At 33.8% G+C, this 21267-nt stretch overlaps 1 protein-coding gene across 1 annotated transcript; it reads right to left on the bottom strand.

The window, feature by feature from the left end:
* Nucleotides 1-170: 170 nt before the first annotated feature.
* Nucleotides 171-20992, bottom strand: LOC130612633 (laminin subunit gamma-1-like). The gene is made up of 27 exons (XM_057433975.1): nucleotides 20161-20992; nucleotides 16649-16882; nucleotides 16457-16562; nucleotides 14662-14829; nucleotides 13491-13981; nucleotides 12229-12399; nucleotides 10568-10822; nucleotides 10170-10350; nucleotides 9950-10099; nucleotides 9304-9582; nucleotides 8863-9211; nucleotides 8529-8781; nucleotides 8293-8415; nucleotides 7722-8001; nucleotides 7410-7636; nucleotides 7073-7247; nucleotides 6474-6667; nucleotides 6204-6300; nucleotides 5876-6013; nucleotides 5485-5735; nucleotides 4897-5205; nucleotides 4338-4733; nucleotides 3869-4152; nucleotides 3625-3766; nucleotides 3113-3289; nucleotides 2093-2237; nucleotides 171-1552 (listed from the first exon to the last, which is right to left on the bottom strand). The coding sequence occupies exons 1-27, from the start codon at nucleotides 20725-20727 to the stop codon at nucleotides 1410-1412; spliced, it is 6285 nt and encodes a 2094-aa protein (XP_057289958.1). The 5' UTR covers nucleotides 20728-20992; the 3' UTR covers nucleotides 171-1409.
* Between the last annotated feature and the right edge of the window lie 275 nt (nucleotides 20993-21267).

Here is a 21267-nt window from a genome sequence, read left to right as displayed (position 1 = left end):
AATAAAAGAAAATTGGATGAAAAAAAATTCGAAAACTCTTATTAAACGTGGAAAAATAATACTTGAAAGGAACAATAGATGAAAGATCTTCAAGTATTCCCTTTCCATGTGTTTCAAACGAGCCACCCTAAATAAGAGAAAATTGGTAGAAAAAAATGACGAAAAAAAAGTTAAAGTTACTGTTTTTATTATTAGAAAAATGAACAGAAAAAACCCAGCTCTTTGAAGAAGCTTATGTACATATAAAAATGGTAATAATTATATTATTTCACATCAATAAATTAACTTTAAAATATTTACAAAATATAAAAAAAACAAATCCGTTACATAACTACAAAATTGAACCGATGTCTAGTCCGTGTACATAAATTCTTAATGCTACAAAATTCAAATTTTTATATAACCTAAGTTAAAAAAAAGAAAAAAATCTGTTCACGTTTTTATTTACATGAAAAGTAGTTAACGAGGGAACAAAGATACAAAGTTTAAAACTCAAGTTGCATCTCAACAAAGTGATAGTGAAAATTCCGTGATTCTAGTATTTAGATTTCTTGACACCTTTATTTTACTAAAAGCCGTGGGTTACGTTATATATAAAATAAAGTCAGAAGACACTTTTTTTACCCGACTTGCTATGGGCGGCTAAGGAAAACTCGTATGGAGCATTTCCACAAGAAGCTACGTCTCAGAAGTTAGGGCGGACAACTGAAATTCGAATGTATGTTTAATGCACGTGTTATTCAATATGCTTTAGCTATATACATGTTTTCGCATTTAATAAAAAAAAGTCGCAGTGTACGTGTTATCCTCACAAAAGTCAAGAATGTTGCACCGGATTTTGTGGACGTTCAAAATATGTTATGTTTTATAATACTTTCAGTTATCTCATGTTTCAGTAATATAAGAGTGTCCAAAATAAACGAGGTTATATCTTATAATTTTCGTATTTTTTCTGTTCTTTATTTTCCCATCAACTGATTGTCTTAAAGACGCCTAAATACTAAAACTGTGGAGTTGTGAAGATTCATTACAAAAAAGTGTGTTGAGGATCAATCACTGAATATCTTGTTAATAGAAATTATTTTCAAAACTCGCACGGTATACTTTCTTCACAAAATCCAATGTTAAGCGTTCATAAATTTATCTTATAAATAAACGTTCCATTTAAATTTATTAAAGATATGTTTTAAAACGTGCAACAGAACGCGAAAACAACTTATTTAAAAATAACTTTTAAAATCCGGAACAGCCACTTTAAAAAGTATAAGCGCGTACGTTGTGGAACAAAAACATGTCACAATCCAACTTTGACCCACTCTCAATGGTTTTAAATCAACAAAAAATAAAGAATGTGCCCCTACACGGAGTAGAGTATAAATTGTTTTTCCAAACATATATACTCGTCGTCTTTAGGGCCTTGAACAGCCACTGAACTTCACCCGTTCTTGTTCATATTTTAAGAGTAAATCATTTAACTCGGCTTCCAATGTTTCTGTCTCCGACTTTAGCGAATTCAACTCGTTTTGTTGAGCGGTGAATTGACTTAACAATCCTAAAAACAGAGAACTCGAATAAAAAAAACAAAATAGTCATTTATATCATTCTTGTAATTTGTAACATTTCAACGATGATTATCAGACTGTTTTTAATCAATCAATACACTTTTTTATATAACAACAGCTGAGATTGGATGTGCTTAGTTTTTACACCTTTTTAGCCTAAAAAGTTCTTATTTTGTGTTTTTCCGAAAAATATATCATCAGATTAAGTATAATAAATAATTTTAGAATCGGAAGAAATAGATGTTGGTTGATTGTAAAAACATAATGTATACTATTAACAAAAAAATAAATTTGTTCGGAATTAATTCTTTCTTCGTAATTCTAGAATTACTTTATAATCTATGAAGGAATTCACGCTAAGTACGTATGTATTAATATGTTCTTAATTTTCGGCAAAATCTTAACTTTGATGTTCTTATAAACTAGGTTTTTATACAAAAACGTGTACGCTTATATATTTTAATTGTCGTAGTCACTGCATTGCAAAATAAAAAGTATTTCTAACAGAAGTAAGATAAATCATTGTTTACTTTCGGCTTCCGTAACATCTTCAAGTAACTGCTGAGCGTCCGTGGCAGCTTGCTGCGCTTTCGTATGGGTTGCTGACGTTTGCTGATACAAACTGTTGATTTGTGTTGAATAGGACGGAAGAATTCCAGCGTTTGATTGATGTAACTGACAAAAAAAATTTTTAAAGGAAAAAACGTATAATAAAACTCAATATTTTAGTATTTTTCAACCACTCTTAGCCGAAAAAGTGCTTGTGACAATTGATTGATTACAATATGTACACCCGGACACCTGCATGTTGACAATGTTTTAATATTCTCATAAAAGAATCCTGTTAGCTTGATGGTTCAAAAATGTCAATCTGTAATGTCATGATTAAAATATATAGGTTATACAGTAAATATTAGAAAAAATTCTTTGAATGAGGGTTGTGAATCAAACACTTCATTTGGCGTTCAGTATAAATATACTTCATTTTGTTTCTGTTTTTTAGACTTTCAAATATAAGATTAAGTAAAATTACAGACATCATATAATTTTTCTCAACAATAGATGAATTACAAGTTGATTTTTCACTAACCGCTCCTCTTGATTAAGAGCTTCCTCTCTCCCGGTCGGCAAATGTCACGTCATATTTTTAAACCAATTACATACCCGTATTTTTCAGGGTAGCCATTATGATTTGGGGGAAAACACGCAGTTCGTGCAGTCAGACCTTCATAAATAGCGGCTGCATTTTTTCGAAAAATCTTTATTTTCTAACTTCAAACCTGACTTATTGTGTAGATTTGATGAGTTTTCGCTAATTCAGCTTTACCGTAACACAGATATTTTAATTCTTATTTAATCAAAGCTTTTTCCATGAGATTGTGACCGCAAAACGTCCATGTTTTCCCTCAACTAAAAGTTGTACCCCAGACGTTCGAGAATTGAGGTTTCAGTCATTCCCTCCCATGGCTTCACCGAGCCTTTACGATAAACATCACAACATTACTAGCAAATCAAGGGTAATAAAAACATGCGAGAGTGAACGGACTTACCAACAGAGCTTCCTGTGATTTTTTTCGGGCTTCTTCTGCTACCGCTGTTGCGTTATCAACGATCGCCTTCGCGTTTACGAAGCACATTTTATTAGCGTCTGCTTGGGAGATAGCTGTCTTCAATAAACTCAATGTTTGGCCGCCTTGACCGCTTATTGTATTAAATTGATTTTCAATCTAAAAATAATGAATCGTCACCACAATAACGACGAGACATATATAAAACAACGACAAAACACAAATATGACAATAAAACAAAATAAACACGACATACTTATTATACAATTAACAACAATAAAAATTGCGAAAAATTGCATCAAAAATAAACTAGTGAGTGTGGACAAAAACATAACAACAAAGACACTTATATTTTGACGAAGATAAAAGAAAAAATTACGATAAAACTACGACAATGTTGACAATGATAATAACGATATATATAAAACGACGTCTATAATAACGTCGACAAATACAAAACGTCGACAACAAGAATAATAATCATGGAAGCATACCGTAGTTGTTATATTTTGTACACTCTGTACTTTTATATCAGTTTCAACTTGAAGTTGTGTAGCATTAACACGAAGAGCTGCTGATTCAGCAATAGCATTTTCCAAATTTCGAATATCTTGCAATGTCGACTGCGATACAGCACTAATAATAAAATACGATGAATGAAATTATAAACTCTGTATCCTGCAATATGACTTAAAACCTTACAAGTATTAAATTTATCATGAAAATACCATAACATACAGTGCTTGCTGCGATCTGGCTTGAACCTCTTTAGCTTTCACAAGACCTTCCTGGGCTCCTTCATATGTAGCGTTAATGATGCCCTCATTAATCACAGTGTTGATAATCTGCGATGACAAATCTTGTATTTCTCTCATCGTTACACTCATTGAAGTATTACCAATCTCGTACGCTAGGTGTAACGCGTTGGCTGTGTTGTTTCGTACTACTGCTATGTCTCTCACACCCTGAGCAAGCGATGCTGTCTCGCGTTGCACATCGTATAAAACACCATCTGCTGTGGCCTAAGCGAGAAAATTATTTACTTAAAATTACTGCTAGGATATTAAAAATAGAAAAGGGATCCTAATATTTTTAAGCGCTGAGGCTGTGTTTGATTTTGCTTAAAAGTAAAGGCCACTAATCTAACTTTTAAGAAGAAATACGTCTCGGTCGTCGCTAAAAATTTTTAGTAAAAGTCCGAACGTACCTTTAACCTCGAAGCTTCTTTCACCTGTTGACCGACACTAGCATTTAAAGCGACTGCATCAACTTTCATTTCACCTGCTGTTTTTGTAACAGCTTGAGCTGCCGCAAGTCGTGCTTGCGCTTCCGATTTAGCTTGCGTAATCACAGTTTGAGCAGATGCTAAGGTCGACAAGGCGTTCTGATGAATGCTGACAGTGCGATTTTGTAGTATCATAATGTTTGCAACAATGTCATGAATTTTCTTCAACTCGTAAGCGTTTGTTGCGAACGTAGCTTTGTACTGAGTATCAAGATATCCTGCTATGCGTGCGCGCTCGCTTGCCGATTTCGATAGGTCTGACATAGCTTCTGACAATTTAACAGCTGCGTCAGCAACACTTGCATTAGCTGCAACAATCTAAATAAAACTTTAATCTTGATTTTTTTGTCAAATAGAATAAATTATCAGGCACTAGGCCAAAACAGGAACAGAGTTCCCATCCTATATTTAATAAACATCATCTTCCGCAACATATATTAACGGCCACTATCACCTTTCAAAAAATACACAAAAATGCTACCTCATTGAATTGATTTTTAATGGTAGTGAACACAGCTTGTCCTGAGACATTGTTACTTTTCGTCGTTTCAATATAACCTTGCGCCATGTGCGTCACCATCGCCGCGTCAACAGTGTTGGGCACTATGAGAGTTTGACGTTTAACGCGTATATTTATCTGCGGGACAGGTACTGGTTGAGGAATTGAAGCAGATAGTGTAACCGTTCCGTTAAAATTAGCAACAGTGGTTTCAAAGTATTGCTTTGAGCTTGTCAACTGTCTTTCCGTTTGCGTTAAAACACTTTCAAATTCCACGATATGCATTTCGATCTAAGAAAAAATGAAAAACATCCTACATGCAGAAGAAATGTATCATATAACCAAAACAAGATAGAAGAGTAAAGATGACAGGTTATGGCAACAACGATAAAAATAACATATTATAGACAAAAAAATTGAATGTAAGAAGTATCATATGCAGGTAGGTGTACTAATTCGAATCACAGATACTGAGAAAAACGTTTCAATTACATTTGTGACCAACCACTGCAAAGATTCATGCACTAAAATGCGAATCCTACAGTGTTTTTGACCAAAATCTTTATTTACCTGTTTGAACTGTCCTTCTTTCGCAGTTGTGTTGTAATTTGCTCCAGAGAAGACGTCCATCACGTACGTCAGATTTCCATTCAACCACGTCAGGTGCGATTGCACATTCTCATAACTCATACCTCCAAACTTTGAAAGTAAGTAAGTGACATTACTATGAAGGCGAGCGATATCCGCAGCTTCTTGATCGATGTAATTTTGCCAGTTGTCATAACAAGGAGAGTGGCACAACTCACAATTCGGAGGAGTTCCTACAGACAATAAAAACAAATAAATTCATTTCCGACTATTTCTAGTATGAGCATTTATAATAATCAGAATGCAAGATTACGAAATCGCTTATAACGCGAGAGATAAAGAAATTCTAATTCAAATACAAAAAAAATCTTACCAATAGCGTTTACATCACATTCGCTACATGTCCGTCCACTATATGTACCACCCAGTGGACTTCTTTTACATTCACACTGTCCTGTGACCGCATCACAAGACGAATTACCCACGGCGAATTCTTTGTTGCAATTACAAGCTTAATGAGATAGGAATACATTGCTTGATGGTGACAGTTTAAATATTTCATAAGTATATGAGAATATAGGCTTTTAAAGGTAGGAAGAAAGTGTTTTGAATGAGAATTGATAAAAAAAACAGTTGTTACATATCTTCAATTGCATAATCAAAAATTAAAATATCAAAATTAAAATCGCGAGAAAACTTACGCAAGCATCCTTTGGATAAATCATAAAAACCTGGAGCACATCGATCACACTTGTCACCAATAATTCTTGCTGCCTTGCAAGTACACTTACCAGTCACCTGGATTCAAAAATTTCAGTTAAAACTATCAAAGTTTTAGAACAAAATTAGAGTATTTTTTAATAGATTGTAAAGAAAAACTTTTGTCAGACACAAAGGGTTTTCAGACTGGTCTAGCCAAATAACATACACGCTTTATATTATATTTAATTTCAGAAACGATAGTAATTTACCAGGTTACACTGCAACGATGATGATCCTTTATCATTACACTGACATAACTCACAACCTGCATTGCTGGCGAAATTGAAAGTATTCTCTGCGCATTTATCGCATATTCTGCCAATTACATTTTTCTTGCAATAACATTGGCCAGTTATATTTTGACATTCATTTCCATCTGCACCAACCAGATTACAGGAACAGCCTGGAAAGGAGAATCATAGAAAACAACAACTCATTGATCAAGTAAGGGAAATCTAGAGGAATTTTTTTGTAACACTATACTTATTTTACTGAAAATTGATTCAGACATTTTTTTTGCTGTGATTTATTTTCCATTGATGACTTATATATTAAACACATACATTAAGCGTTGAACTGATTTTTACATTCTCTTTTAGGATATGCAAAGTTCAATTTAACGAATGATACCACACGCAAAAACGGAATCAAATTTCACAACTTTTAAAATGCCATGGTAACTATCTTCAACCATTGTTATGGCTTTTTAATCTGTATGTCATAGTCACTCCTAACAAAACAGGTGTATAGCTCGCTTGTTAAGTTTAATAGTTTAATAGTTTTTATATTTGGTTAATGACAAAATTACCATTGCATCGAGTTAGAGCATCTCCATAAAAGCCAGGTCTACAAAATTCACAGCTGTGACCAATAGTGTTGTTTAAACAACGAAGACATTCTCCAGTTGTCGTGTTGCAGTTGTTGGGTGCAGTGGGGTCAATGTTGTTGTTGCAAATACACTTTTTACACTTTCCAAGAGGATCCTATGAAAAAAATGTATTTCGTATTTAATTTAACATACTAAAGCTGAGATATTATTGCAGTACACATCAAGTCAAAACGTTTTTATTTTGAAAGAAAGAAGGAAAGAGAGTAAGTGGTGCTTCCATTTTAAACAAAAACATTGACGAAAGGTAAATAAGCACCATTGGGTTTCCATAGTAACCATCAGCACAAACTTGACACTGACGACCGCTGTAACCTGTCTCACAAGATAAACAGGTTGGCTTTCTGTCTTGATCCATAACACAACTTTTCGCAAATTGATTCGGTGCATCTAATCCACCCGGACATAAGCATTCCTTGCAGTCTGTTGCCTCCCCAATGGTTGCATTACCATAATAACCAAAAGAACATTGATTACAACTTGGTCCTAATGGTATACAAATGAGAATAAATAATATCGTGGCTATTGGAGAGACAGACAGACAGACAGACAGACAGACAGTCAGACAAACCTTCTGTATTGTCTTTACAGTTCATACATAGCCCATTGTTTGGATTGCACTGAGTAGAATGCAAGTTACATTGACACGGGACACATTTGTCATATGGCCCACCATTAGCTGGTGAGCGTGTGTAGCCGCTGTTGCAGTTTTGACAAAACTGTCCACCATATGCTTGAGGACATGTGCAGTACTCAACATTTTTTGCCACTCTTAACCCAGTCGTGCTGCCAAGGTTATAATCGCTGTATTGCATAATTATGTTTGCAAGACCAGTAAAATGACCCGGCTCCTGTTAAAGCGAACAAAAGTACAAACGTTAGAAAACATGATAAAAAACACATGTAATTTCTACTCATTTAACCACTTGTTTTAAAAAAACAAACTTCTCTCCTAAACGTCATAGTCACCCAACATTTATTGATATTCAGATAAATGTTCTTTTATCCATTTTTTTTAGTGTAGAAAATAGAATCATAATCTTTGTTTTTCGTGCACTTCAAAGTGTTATTTCACTTCAAAACATACTACCAAATGTTTCCACTTCTTTACAAAACAAAACTCCTTACACTACAAGATTTACCTTCGTCCATTTTCCGCGAATTCGTATATATTCTAAGTTACTTAGAGTTTTGATCATCTCGGCGTTAGTTGGTTGCACACCATCGGTTTTGTCTTTTTTCCAAAGCTTCTCATAAAATTGTACCTACATTTTCAAAACAAAATCGATCAGTATTGTGTATCTGTATTAAATCCATTTAAAAGACAAAATACCAACGAAACAAATATTTCCAATGAACCTGTTTAAGAAATGCATACCCTATATGATCTAAACATTTGATGCTTTAAAGGTGGAGCTGGCAACTGCAAAACCAAAGTAAAAATTTCACTCTTTCCCTTAATGATAACATCTCCTTTAGTTGATGCATCTATTGGAGCTGTTAAGTTTTCTTGTGTGAGATCAAAAGTAAGATAATACATATATGCTGATCGTTTATCGCCAAGAAATATATCAGGTGCAGTGAAATAAAGTTCTGGAAAGTTGGCATCGTTTAGAAGCTTGGCGAAACCACTAAAATAAAATAAAATTTGTGCAATTTGTTGATTACGTATCAAACGAGATAATTTAAAAGTTACAACATATTTTTTGTACTTAAGAAGAGCATATTCTGGTGCCCAGTCCCATGAAATCTTCCCAGCTTCAACACCATTTCCATCTACACCTTTCCAACCTGACAATCCTCTGCTATTAACCGTTGTAGGGAAGGTAGTGTTAACATCTGTCAGATAATAACCGTCTGCTGCATCACATTCTTGTGTCTTACCGGTACAATGACACTTCAAACAAGTGTCAGGAAAATCCGAACTGAAACCATAATAACCCACAGTGCATTGCTCGCATCGTGAACCCATCACAAGACTTTTACATGTGCAAGAACCAGTGGTAGGATTACACCTATTCTCAGATGTACCAATAGCATCACAAGAACATTTCTTACAACCTAAAGAAGAATAGGAAATAACACAATGAGAGAAATGTAGCTGCAAACGCACCAGAAAAATTTTTCTAGTAAGTAAAGGTTATAAATCATACCGGTCACAGTAAGATCATAATATCCAGCTGCGCAAGTTGTACATTTCGCTGAACCTACACCTGTTTTACATTGACATTGGCCATCATCACTGCATTGAGAACTGGTTGAATACAGTGGAGGGCAATTGCAAGGTTGACAACCAGCACCAGTACTTAAACCATAATATTGTAAATCACATTGATTGCATGTTCGACCAACAACGTTTGGCTTGCAATAACATTGACCCGTAATAGCATCACAAGTTTGATTTATGGAACCATTTGGATCACAACTGCATGCTATAAAAATGATTTATTTCAATGATAAAAATAACTTTTAGTAATCATATCACTATTATTATTTACAAACAGCTTTAGATTTCTTATACGCACATCAAAAATTGAAATTTGACTAAAAAAGGGAAAAAAAGGTTGTAAGTTGTTGGCTGAGGCAGTTATCACAAATATCCTTGATCTTGTAAAGATAGCGTTAACAACCGCTAAAAAGTCAGATTTAAACTTGTGCTACGTTTCAATTGAAGCGCTCTTTGCATACATGTCCTAACATTTCAACGATGGTACTTAACATGCACAAGTACTATCATTTTAAAATGACAGCATTTTTTAAAATTTTGGTTGTGAGAAAGGTGATACATATAATACCTACCAACACATCCTAACCCAGATGTAAAATTGTAATGTTGAGGAATGCACGAATGACATGTTCTTCCATAAATGTTTTTTTTGCAATTACACTGACCACCGTTTGTATTGCATACTGATGGATTGATGGCACCAACAGGACTGCATTGACACTCTGAAAAAGGACACAAAACAATAACACGAAAACATAATGCTATTTACACATCTGTTATAAAAATACGCACCAACAGCATTAGTATACAGATAACCATACAAGTATGCTAAATATTGTGCCCCTTGTGCCTCCTGTAAAGCCCATGTACTTCTTGATGATGCCGTCTGATAATAATTTCTAATTAAAGCTTGATTTGATACGCTTGCTTGAATATATCCCATTGAAAACTGGTATCGTGGCATCAACAACACCTTAAAATACCAATTTAAAGTACTGAAGAAAGTTTTCCTTAAAATCAAAACTTTTTTTATTGGTTATAATTTATTTCAGCTTTATATTTTTTTGACATTTTTCTACTTAAGAAAATTTATAAATATGGAATAAAAAGATGTAAAAGTAGTAGGCCCAGAATACGGAGATTAAAGTAAACATAGATATCTTATTACAATACAAACAAAAAAAACTTACCGACATTATAAATATTTTAGCACTGCTGCTAGAAGATCCAGCACTACCAGGAGAAAACCAGACCACAACCTTATACTGCCCTTGGGCTAAACATTTGTACCCAAAACTTTGTGAGTCTGAATTAGGATTCAAATTGCTTGTCATTGTGATTGATGAGCTGGTTAATAGGGTAGTTGTGCCACCGTCACAAGAATAAGATGTCGCAGTTGATTGATATTCTGCAATCATATTGACTCCCATGAAAGAAAAAGTTGTCTAAAAATGAACAGATGTTTTCTCTTTATATGTAAACAGTACAAAATTGAAGATTTTATACCTTCCACCTCACATTATACATTATCAGAGATGGAATTTACCAAAACTTTGATCTTGTTTCCAGTAATGGAAACACTTTCATAATGAAACACTTTCTATATTATACCTAACAGGCAGATACACACTATGCGGTTTTTTATACTTTTTGTTGCATAAAATTTTTAAACATAATAACTTGAATACAGTTATAACAAAGTTATAATAAAGTGTGACTTTTTTTACTTTTTTTAACACATGTATGTAGACTTTGCGTGAAATATCTTGCAAGCTTTTCTTCCATTGGAAAGCTTCTCAATTTATCATGACAAAAATGATGGTCAGTAATTCAAAAAATAGGAATTTTTTGTTACAAAACTTTAATAGTTCTTGTGTTGACTCGCCTCATGAAAATACTATAAATAACAGCCTTCAAATTTTGCTTCTGCACTCAGAAATTGCCAATGTTAGTAAATACAAAAGGTTATTTACAGCAAAAAAAATTGACGAAGCATAAACTATATTTCCCACTGTGATATTGTTCTGTAATTTTATTTTATTTTTACCAATCAAAATCATGCATATATTCGACAACAAACAAATAATATTGCTGTCATCAGAGAATTTTTTTCTGACGCAGCTCATATCTCATATCACAAAAACAGAAATGGGATATTTGTGAATTCCTAGTATAGTAGAAACCACAATCCCAAATTTCAGTTCATATAGTTTAAAATGGCAAGATGATCAGTGGCCAGTAGTGGCATGCGACTTCAGTTAAACTTCAGGTCACTTTCCTCTAAAACTAAAATAGTGGTGAGGAGAAGTCGTTGCCAAAGTTTGTCTTCAAGTTTTTTTCTGCCAAAAGACTGCAAAAGTGAAAATATTTCTGAAATTCAAAGAATAAATAACTAATGCATTGTGCATTACATAGTTGTTGCAACCTAAAACAATTGCATGCAACACTGCAGAAAGCTATACTATGATTTTCAGTGTTGCGCGCTGCACATTCCATGCAAGAAAAATGGAAAAAGTCGCAAAGCATAGGATTTTAGTAGTTGCATTAAAAAGTAAAATCTGGGATAATAAAGTGAGATTGCTTTTGGTGATATGGTCCGTACCACTCTGCGTATGACTTCTGTATTTTGTCTGCATGTATTTTAATACCTTTAGTGCTTTTGCCTCTTATCCCCCCCCAAATATATCACCTGTGCGTGTTTCTTAGAACACCTGTACACGAAAAAGAACTATTTTGCAACATTTAGTTTTTCAAAATTGTTTTTGTGCAAAAATAAACAAGACAATAGAAACCTCTAAATTTGAATAAGTCACATATTATATTCAAAATTAAGAGCTATTTTGGTACTTACAGAATATTGCAAGAAAAATTCATAATAAGTGACAGCTGAAATTGACACACTAAAAGCTAGACTTGTTGCCAATGAACTTGTCACACCACCTAACCCAATGGAATAACCAAGAATAAAAAAATTATTGCCACTAGCATCAGTGAGATTCATTGACATTGATGTCCAAGACACCTAAAAAATGGAAACAACAACAATTACAAAACAATAAACACAAAAGTTGTTACGTTAATGTTTGTTTCTTTGTATCATTGTCATGTGAAATATTGAGTTTATGGCCTTCTAAAATAACGGCAGTGCAAGAGCAATACTATACAAAAAAAAATAAACTGCATATTAAAATTCTTTAAACAAGTTCTTGGCCTAACATTTGTTGCATTAAGTAATTAAACTTTGCAAAAATTTCAGCAAAAACATTTAAAATTGATTAAAACGGTATATTTCACTTTAAAGAACACAAAGTCAATAACTTCTTATGAAAAATGAAATAAAAAGTAATTCTCTCCCTTTTTGTAGATCATATTGAAAATTAAAAGAAAGCGAAATATTGTCAATATGAATTGGAAAGACTGACATAATTGTAGATTTGCTGCATTCATAGAGGTTTAAAAGAGGAATAAATACATAGTCCTGTCAATTGAGGTAAAAGGTAGGTTGTATGAGGCCTGTATAAGAAGTGTTATGTTGTACGGTAGTGAGACATGGGCAGTGAAGCAGGAAGATCTTGACCGTTTAGATAGGAATGATATGAGGATGGTTACGTGGATGTGTAACGCCAGTCTGAGAAACAGAAAAAGTATAGATGAGCTAAGAAGCAGGCTAAGTCTCCGTAGAATTAAAGATGTTATCCAGATAAGAAGATTGAATTGGCTGTGGCACTTGGAAAGAATAGAGGAGGATAATTGGGTAAGAAAGTGTAGAGACTTGATAGTTCCTGGGGCAAAGCCCAGAGGCAGACCGAGAAAGACTTGGCAGGAGGTTATAAAGTTTAGATCTAACACAGTCTAGATCAGATTGGAAGAGGGTCATTAATATACCCCGTCCAACCCATGCTAGCATGGAAAACGGACGTTAAGCCGAGAATGATGATGATACAATGTCAATTATAATTCTATTCAAATTTCTTTTGTTCCCATGTACCTCCTTTAAACCCATCCCTAGGACTGTTTTTGTTGTAATTTTACATACCAACAATAAAACTGTGTATTATACCCTATTATTTTTTTATGGCAGATAGTGAGTAACTTGAAATAAAAGATACATACAGGAGATGTTATGACTGCCATACTTGCACTGTAAATCATTTGATTGACACTTGCAGAAAACCAACCAGTAACAACTTGCTCACACTGTCTGCCATAATACCTTGCAGCACAGTTACATTGTCCAGAGGTATCACAATTGCCATCCAATGATCCTGATGGGGAGCAACCACATTGGCGACATTCGGTTGGATTAGAAACTGGGAAACCATAATAACCAGTCTTACAGTTTGAGCATGTTCTACCTGTAAAACCTGCTTTACATGGACACAGACCTGACGTTTTGTTGCATACAACTGTGCCTCCAACTGTACCAAATGCATAACATGCACAAGCTGAGCAACCATTTAATATAGTGGGAGATAAACCAAAATATCCATCCTTACAAACATTGCATGTGGCTCCCTGCACATTGCTTTTACAGAAACACACACCAGTGACAGCATTGCATACACTGCTGCCAAATAATACACCATCCATATTGCAATTGCAAGCTAAAATAAAATTTAAAACATACACTTTATGAAAAGCACTTGGTGGTGATCACAACCCAGACATTTTTCCCTGGTCACTGCTTAGTCGCGACTGACTTTTTTAATTTTTTTCCCAGTCACTGCTTAGTGGCGACCAATTTTTTTATTTTTTCCAATGTTTTGGCACCTATATATATGGGTTAAACACTTTCTAAAGACAAATAGAAGAATTGTGGCACCCTATACAAAAACCTGCAATAAGTGGAATATATCTGATTTCTCTGAGCCAATACCATAAGTAAGATGAGTGACAATGATTACTAATGTTGCAAAATATGAATATATGGAAGATTTAAAATGGTGTAGTTATACTTTCAACAAGAAACTAGAGTAGCATTTGGTATACTTTTTTACTTTTTCATGTTTCCTCAATCACATGACCATATTATGATTTCACAGAAATTTCTTTTTAATGCTAATTGTATTTTGACATACAAGTTAAAGTTTCATTATCATAGGCCTAATGCTATTAAATACATATTACATTGTTAAATACAATTGGGCATGCTTTAAAAAAACATGAATTTTTTTTCTGGAAAAGTGGCCAAGAAATAGCTGATACTGAAAGGGTTAAATGACGAATGTGCGTAAGAAAAAATAAAATTTTAAAAAGTAGTTAAATCTTCTAGTATAAAACTTACCAATACATGCATTCACATCTGTTATTCCAGTAGAAGGATTTCTGTAAAACGCTGTGTTGCACGAGTCACATTTGTGGCCTTTTGTATTGTGCATGCAATCAAGACAAACACCAAAACCAAGTGAGGAATCATATTGACATAGAAAACTGTGACTGTTGCAGCTGCAGGCTAAAATAAGGTTTAAAATTAAAGTTGCTAAAATCATTTTTTAAGTACATATATAAGTTTTTAAAAAAATGCTTTTTTTATCTTATCAACTTAAAAATATTTTTTCTTGATCTCAACTGCTTCATTAATGTTTCATCCTCACCAAAACCTTTGAAGAACACAATAGGTTCACATATAGATTATCTTTAACAGTATATATACTCAGTTTGGTGATTTAGCCTGAAAAGCATCACCATAAAAAGTGCAACTGATGGATGAATCTGTCGTCTTACGGACATATTGTATATCATTTGTGACGCAAACTTTTCATATTATATCTATTGATTTTGTTTTTCACAATGTAAACTTTCATAATGACACATAGCACAAAGATTCCTTAATGTTATCTGTGGCGGTCACCAATGGCGTATCCAGAGGGTTTTAGACGCCGGTATACCAGTTTGGGCGCCCAAATTAAGGTTTAATAAAAAGGGTTTTCTTATTTATAATCCATAATTAAAAAAAAACTTTACTGTAATCATTTAAGGGCGTATAAAAAATCATATTAACCCTGATTAAACTCTTTTCGGCATGCTGATGTTTTAAAATTATTGCAATTTATTTTATATATAAGAGACAAAGGAATACCGTAGTTCATCTGTAAGGAGAAACTGTGTTTCTCAGTGGTTGAAGCTCTCCCGTCTTCTGGCAATTTTATTAGCTTGCATGGGTGCGCACACCCTTGTAGTTGAGTTGGATTACGTGGACTAATTTAGCATTGCGCTGGCCTCTCGGGGTGTCAGGCTTCCTGTGGCAAAGTACTAAATGGAGCTGCCAGTTTAATCGCAATCCAGCAAAATATGGCAGAGATTGGAGTGTTACCATGTAGTATCGATACAGACTCTTACTACGTATCCATCATATAAACCTTGTAGCATACATCCAATGTTAAACACATTAAATTAGTAACATTGTTTAGGATCTTAAAGTCATTAATATAATACAAGTTTTAATTCGCTCCCAAGAATGTGATTTTAGCCCAAAAATCATCAAATTTTCCATATGCTACACCCCTCATCCCCTGTACAAAACCTGGAATTTTTTAGTTTTAGGTCGTTCTTAAAAAAAAATCTTATTACTGCAGTGCTTAAAATAACAGCTGGTCAACAGTATCTGACTGGCAAAATTTGACATTTGACAGTCAAGAGACAAAAACCAATGATCAAATTGACTGGCCATTACTAGCGACTTTTATGCAAAAGACACTCCCGAAATTTAACTAACAAAAATCATTGTTTATAAGAGTGGTGCATCAAAGCATAAAGCATATAAGATCCATTTTAGATTCTTGTTGGTCACGGTGACCAGTGGTGCATCCAGAGGTTAGTTTGGGCACACCGCAAGCGCAAAGCGCTAGATTTTGAAAATAAGCTGGGGGTGTGGGGCCCCCCAACCGGTACAAAAACCATCCAAGACTTTGTGTTGTTCAAAATTTTTTGGCAATATTCATAAAAAACTGAATGAGGTAATATAATTCTGATGTAAGTACTGCTTGCCTCCTTTACATTAGAGCTAGCTAATATCCTGCAAATACTAAAAGTTACCAGAAATTGCTACTGCATTTATCACTTGAGATTATTTTTCTTACCTTCACAAGCTTGTCCAAATCTCCATGGCTTATTGTTATAAAGTGGTTTGCAAGACTGACAGTTTCTGCCTTCTGTATTTTTTTGACAGATGCAAGTGCCATAGTCCTAAATGTTTGATTTTAATTAATTTAAAAAACAATTTTACGGGAAATATAAAAATATATTATGGACAACAAGATGTGAAGTAATACTTGGGGAGAACACTGGTTTGACATGCCATTGCAGAAACAAGCAACTTGGACATCAACGTCCCGAAGGGTGAAATAAAACTTCCTTCGATCTGCTGAAGCTCTATTGAAGTCTGATGGTGTGAAAAATTCTTGAAGTACAATTCGAATATTTGTTGCAAGATAATAATCTCTGACAGCACCACCTTTCAAAACTTCTGTTGCAATGTATCTATCCCTTCGTGGTGCATATGATATCTGAAAAAAAAGTTAATGTTAAAAACAGATCAACAAATGCAACTAGCCATTTCAGAAGCATGGGCATTTCATCCAAACCTAAGCCACCGTAAAACTTGCTACCGATATAAAAACATGCAAATTTGAAGGTAAAACATGCAAATTAAATGTAACAACTTCACTGGCCTCAAAACACTGAGCTGAGATGGGATTTTTTAACTGTTTCATTTGAAGATGTTGCTTTCTAGGTTTTAAATTCAAGGATAGGCTTGAATTATAGTATGCAATTACTTGAAATTATGACATCCTGCGTAGTGGCCTATTAAGATGTGTTTCGGTAAAAAACACTTTTAATTGTAGGGTATAGTAATAATTTAGAGACAGTGGCGGCACAGCTGTCTACCTTGGAAATGACGTTGGTACCAAAAAATGTTTTTTTCACATTTTTAAATAATGTGATTTATAGAGGCAAACATACAATAAAACTCATGGACATCTGCCAGAAACGAATTTCATTAAATTATATCAAAATTAGACTGTACTTTTCATCCATCTCTTATAATAATATGGAGAGTATCTGTGTGTCTGTAACAGGCAAAGCGGATGTGTTTATTTTGCTTTGATGTCGCCGAAAAATGCATGTCTAATATGTTAAATTTTGCAACGTTACGGCGCGATGTCAATCACACTATTTTAACATCAATATCTGATATTAATTTAATGAGGCCATTACATGGCACTTAAAGCTTTGAAGTTAAATACCTTGGAAACGAGGTGGTGACGTAAATCTTTTTTCACCGGGTGGGTAACTAGGGACCACCTAGGACCAATTTGGGCAATTTTCCCAAATGGACGGGTTGATGACGTCATCAAAAACCTGTAAACCCCAATATCTCTGCAACCGTTTGTCAAAGGTACATGATCCTATACATTTTCTTAGTCAACGTTTCAAGATCTATACGTAAAGGTATTAGATATACAAAATTCTTTAAAAAATTTTTTTTGGGTCTTTGCTGACGTCAGCAAAATTTTCAAACCCTTATATCTCAACCGCTCATCAAAAGCGCATGATCATATACAATATACATTTTCTTGGTCACCATTTTAAGGTCCACACAATAGGGGTAACGTGAAAACATGGTTCTGAATTTTTTTTTATGGATGAGTTGCTGACATCATTAAAATTCAAATGACTCTTCTTTTTCGTTTTTAATCTGCACAAGTGTTTTTTTTCCACAGGCTTTATCGACTAGTATATGATAAACCGAACTTGCCAAAATGGATTGTGTATCATCTTTTATGTCACAAAAGGTGTGGACAACATTAAAATACTTTCTACTACCTACAAAATTGGTGTTTCATGATGCAAAATATTGTAGCATCAAAGGTTTACCACTCAAAGCAAGATTGACAGTTAGCTTAATGCTTTTTGGATGTCAGTCACAAGTTGGTAAAAGAGATTAGATTTTAAAAATATAGTCAAGACTGTCATTTTTTGACTTCCCGAAGACAAATAGTTTGGTCAGAGGAAAGTATCAAAATTTTTCAAATTTTTTCTACTAAAGAAAGTAACGGTGAAAAAAGGCGGCAAAAATGGTTGGTCTGTAAAAATAGTCACTTAGCCATAGATGTACAGCTACAAAGCTTTTAGTGGTAAAAATTTCATGCCTTTACATTTATTTATTCAAAATTTTGGTTCCTAAAAGGAGCATCCTTGGAAATAAAAGGGAATGTTTATTGAAAAATTTACTCATCAAGAAAATGCTGTTAGTTTTCAAAGCCATTAATCTCATTTCTCCTTATAACAATTCTTTCTGGCAAAAAAACTGTTCATCAACAAAAAGCTTCAAGATTTTTTAACAAAACAAAACAAAGACTTGTCTAATCATGTCTAATATCTAATATATCTATGGAGATCATGGAGATCACTTTCATGTTTACCATTTTTTCCCCTTTTTCAGTGTCCTCCAGTGGAAATAAACCACTAACTATTAGGTGTTTGTGATTTTCTTGATTAGCCACTTAACATATTTATTTACTGCGAGATGAACCTTTCAAGATATAGTATTCATGGCCACTTGTATAAACCAATAAGTAAATGGACTTTAGCCAATGATAAACTGTTTACAGAAGCTTAGGAACGACTAAAGCCATGTGTTGTTTAATTTTTTTAATTACATTTTTTCTAGCCTGCAGCAGTCTGCCTGGTAAAAATCTGGATTGGAATAGAATCCCTAGAAATGCACAAGAATACCACAGCAAATATATATATATATTTTTTTTTTTTGGGGGGGAGGGCTGTCCACGATTGTGAATTATCGCCCATCTGACCCCTACAATTTATGGTAATAATTATTACTAGTCGATAAAGCCCATGGAAAAATCTACTGCGGCAAAATGAAATGAATAAGAAGCGTTATTTAAATTTTGATGACGCTAGCAATCCATCCACCAAAAAAATTAAAACCTTATTTTCACGTTGCCTGTATTATGTAGAGCTTAAACTGCTGATCAAAAAATATGTATAATCATGTGCTTTTGATGAGCGATTAATGAGTTATAGAAGTTTAAAAATTTTGCTGACGTCAGCAATGGCCCGTTAAAACCGTAAAATAATTTTTATTAATTTGTATACTTGTTGCCTTGAAACGCTGATCAAGAAATGTACATAATAATCTGCTTTTCTTGAATGTTTAAGGAGATATAAGGGTTTTAAATTTTTGGTGACGTCAGCAAAGAGCAGTCAAAGCACAAAAAAATTTATTTTAGAAATTAGTATACCTGTTGCCTTCATTGTATAGATCTTGAAACGGTGGTCAAGAAAATGTATGGGCTTATATACTTTTGACAAACAATTGCAGAGATATTAGGGTTTGAAGGTTTTTTGATGACGTCACCAACCCGTCCATTCCGAACCGGATTCAGGGACCCAGTTTTAGGAATCTTACCCAAATTGGTCCCAGGTAGTCCCTAGTTACCCATGCAGTGAAAAACATTGACGTCACCACTTCGTTTCCAAGTTATTTGGCCTCAAGTTTTAGGTGCACTGTAATGGCTTCATTACTTTAATATACTTTCCTTTGACGTCAATATTATTAATATTAACGTTAAAAGTTTGGTAATTTACAAAACAATTTTACGGGCGATGTTTTACAGACTTTATCAAAGAAAATAGTGAAGAATATAATCCACTTTGCAAAAGTCACAGACAGACAGACGGAACTGGCGTATTATTATATAGATCTTCTAACAAAGAAAGAAATATGAAATGCAACAAGTATTAAAACTTAAATATATACCTGCTTCTGTATAGTTCCAGGATTTATCAGAAAACAAAGGACCTGTGTTTTGTTATAAAAATTTGCCTCAGGTAAACCAAAAGTATCTGCACATCGTATGGCATAATAAGCTAAGGTTAAAAATGTTTTGCCAGAATTCTGAGATCTTTGTACATATAAGCCATTGGGAAGTTCAAACTGAAATGTCAAAGTTATTTGGTGTAAAATTAAGTTATGTCCAAAATCAAATTGTATATATACTGGTTCCTCAAAATTTTTACTTTTCCAATAAGTTAACAAGTCATACTGATCTACTAAAAAGCTAACAGGATGGTGAGTTTCATTATTAGTAGCGTCACAATTTAAATTACAATCTGTATTAACACAAAAAGCCTCGGCAGGAGAACCACAAGTGGAGTTTACTGTTATATTGTTTGAAGAAAGCTCTGCAACATCAATTGGTGGTGAAAAGCAAGCAATGTTTGAAGCACATTGCGCAGATACCACATTCGTAAGTATTGTAGTATATAATACAACGATGTAAGTAATCAGCAACCAAGGATGTCCAAAAAGTTTAAATGAAGCCATCTCTCCACATAAACAAATGTAATAAAAGTAAAACCATGCAAACAACACTCAGTTTCCTTATTGCTGTGATTTCCCCTTAATATATTTTATCCACTCAAAAGTAACTGATACTGTCTTTATATACCATGTGATTGTGACATGCAAAAGTTCATTGAATAAAATAGAAAACAGATTCCATGAATATTGTCTTTTTGAAAGAAAAAACAACCCAAAATAAAAACTGATTAATTTTGCTTCTCCTACTGGTCAAGGAAGCCAGTGCACTCCACGGATTTCAAATTTTGTTGACAGACGCTATGATGCAGCTGCTTAAGTTAGGAGTATTTCACTTTTGATCAGTAAATATAAATACTTTTTTAGGGTATTTTTTCTTTGAGATTGAACGACGCCAAATATTAAAGTTATCTTTTTGTAATTTATTATTATTTCTGATAAATTCAAGCTCCATAATTCCAAAAGAGCAAATGTAAGTAAGTGAAAAAATGCAATAAGAAAGCGGTCGTGAACAGTCAATGCGCGACGAATGTCGAGTTTGCTTTT

The sequence above is a fragment of the Hydractinia symbiolongicarpus genome, chromosome 10 (assembly GCF_029227915.1).
Source record: "Hydractinia symbiolongicarpus strain clone_291-10 chromosome 10, HSymV2.1, whole genome shotgun sequence".
NCBI lineage: Eukaryota > Metazoa > Cnidaria > Hydrozoa > Anthoathecata > Hydractiniidae > Hydractinia > Hydractinia symbiolongicarpus.
The sequence above is the reverse complement of the archived record's forward strand: the minus strand, read 5'-3'. Positions and strand labels throughout refer to the sequence as shown.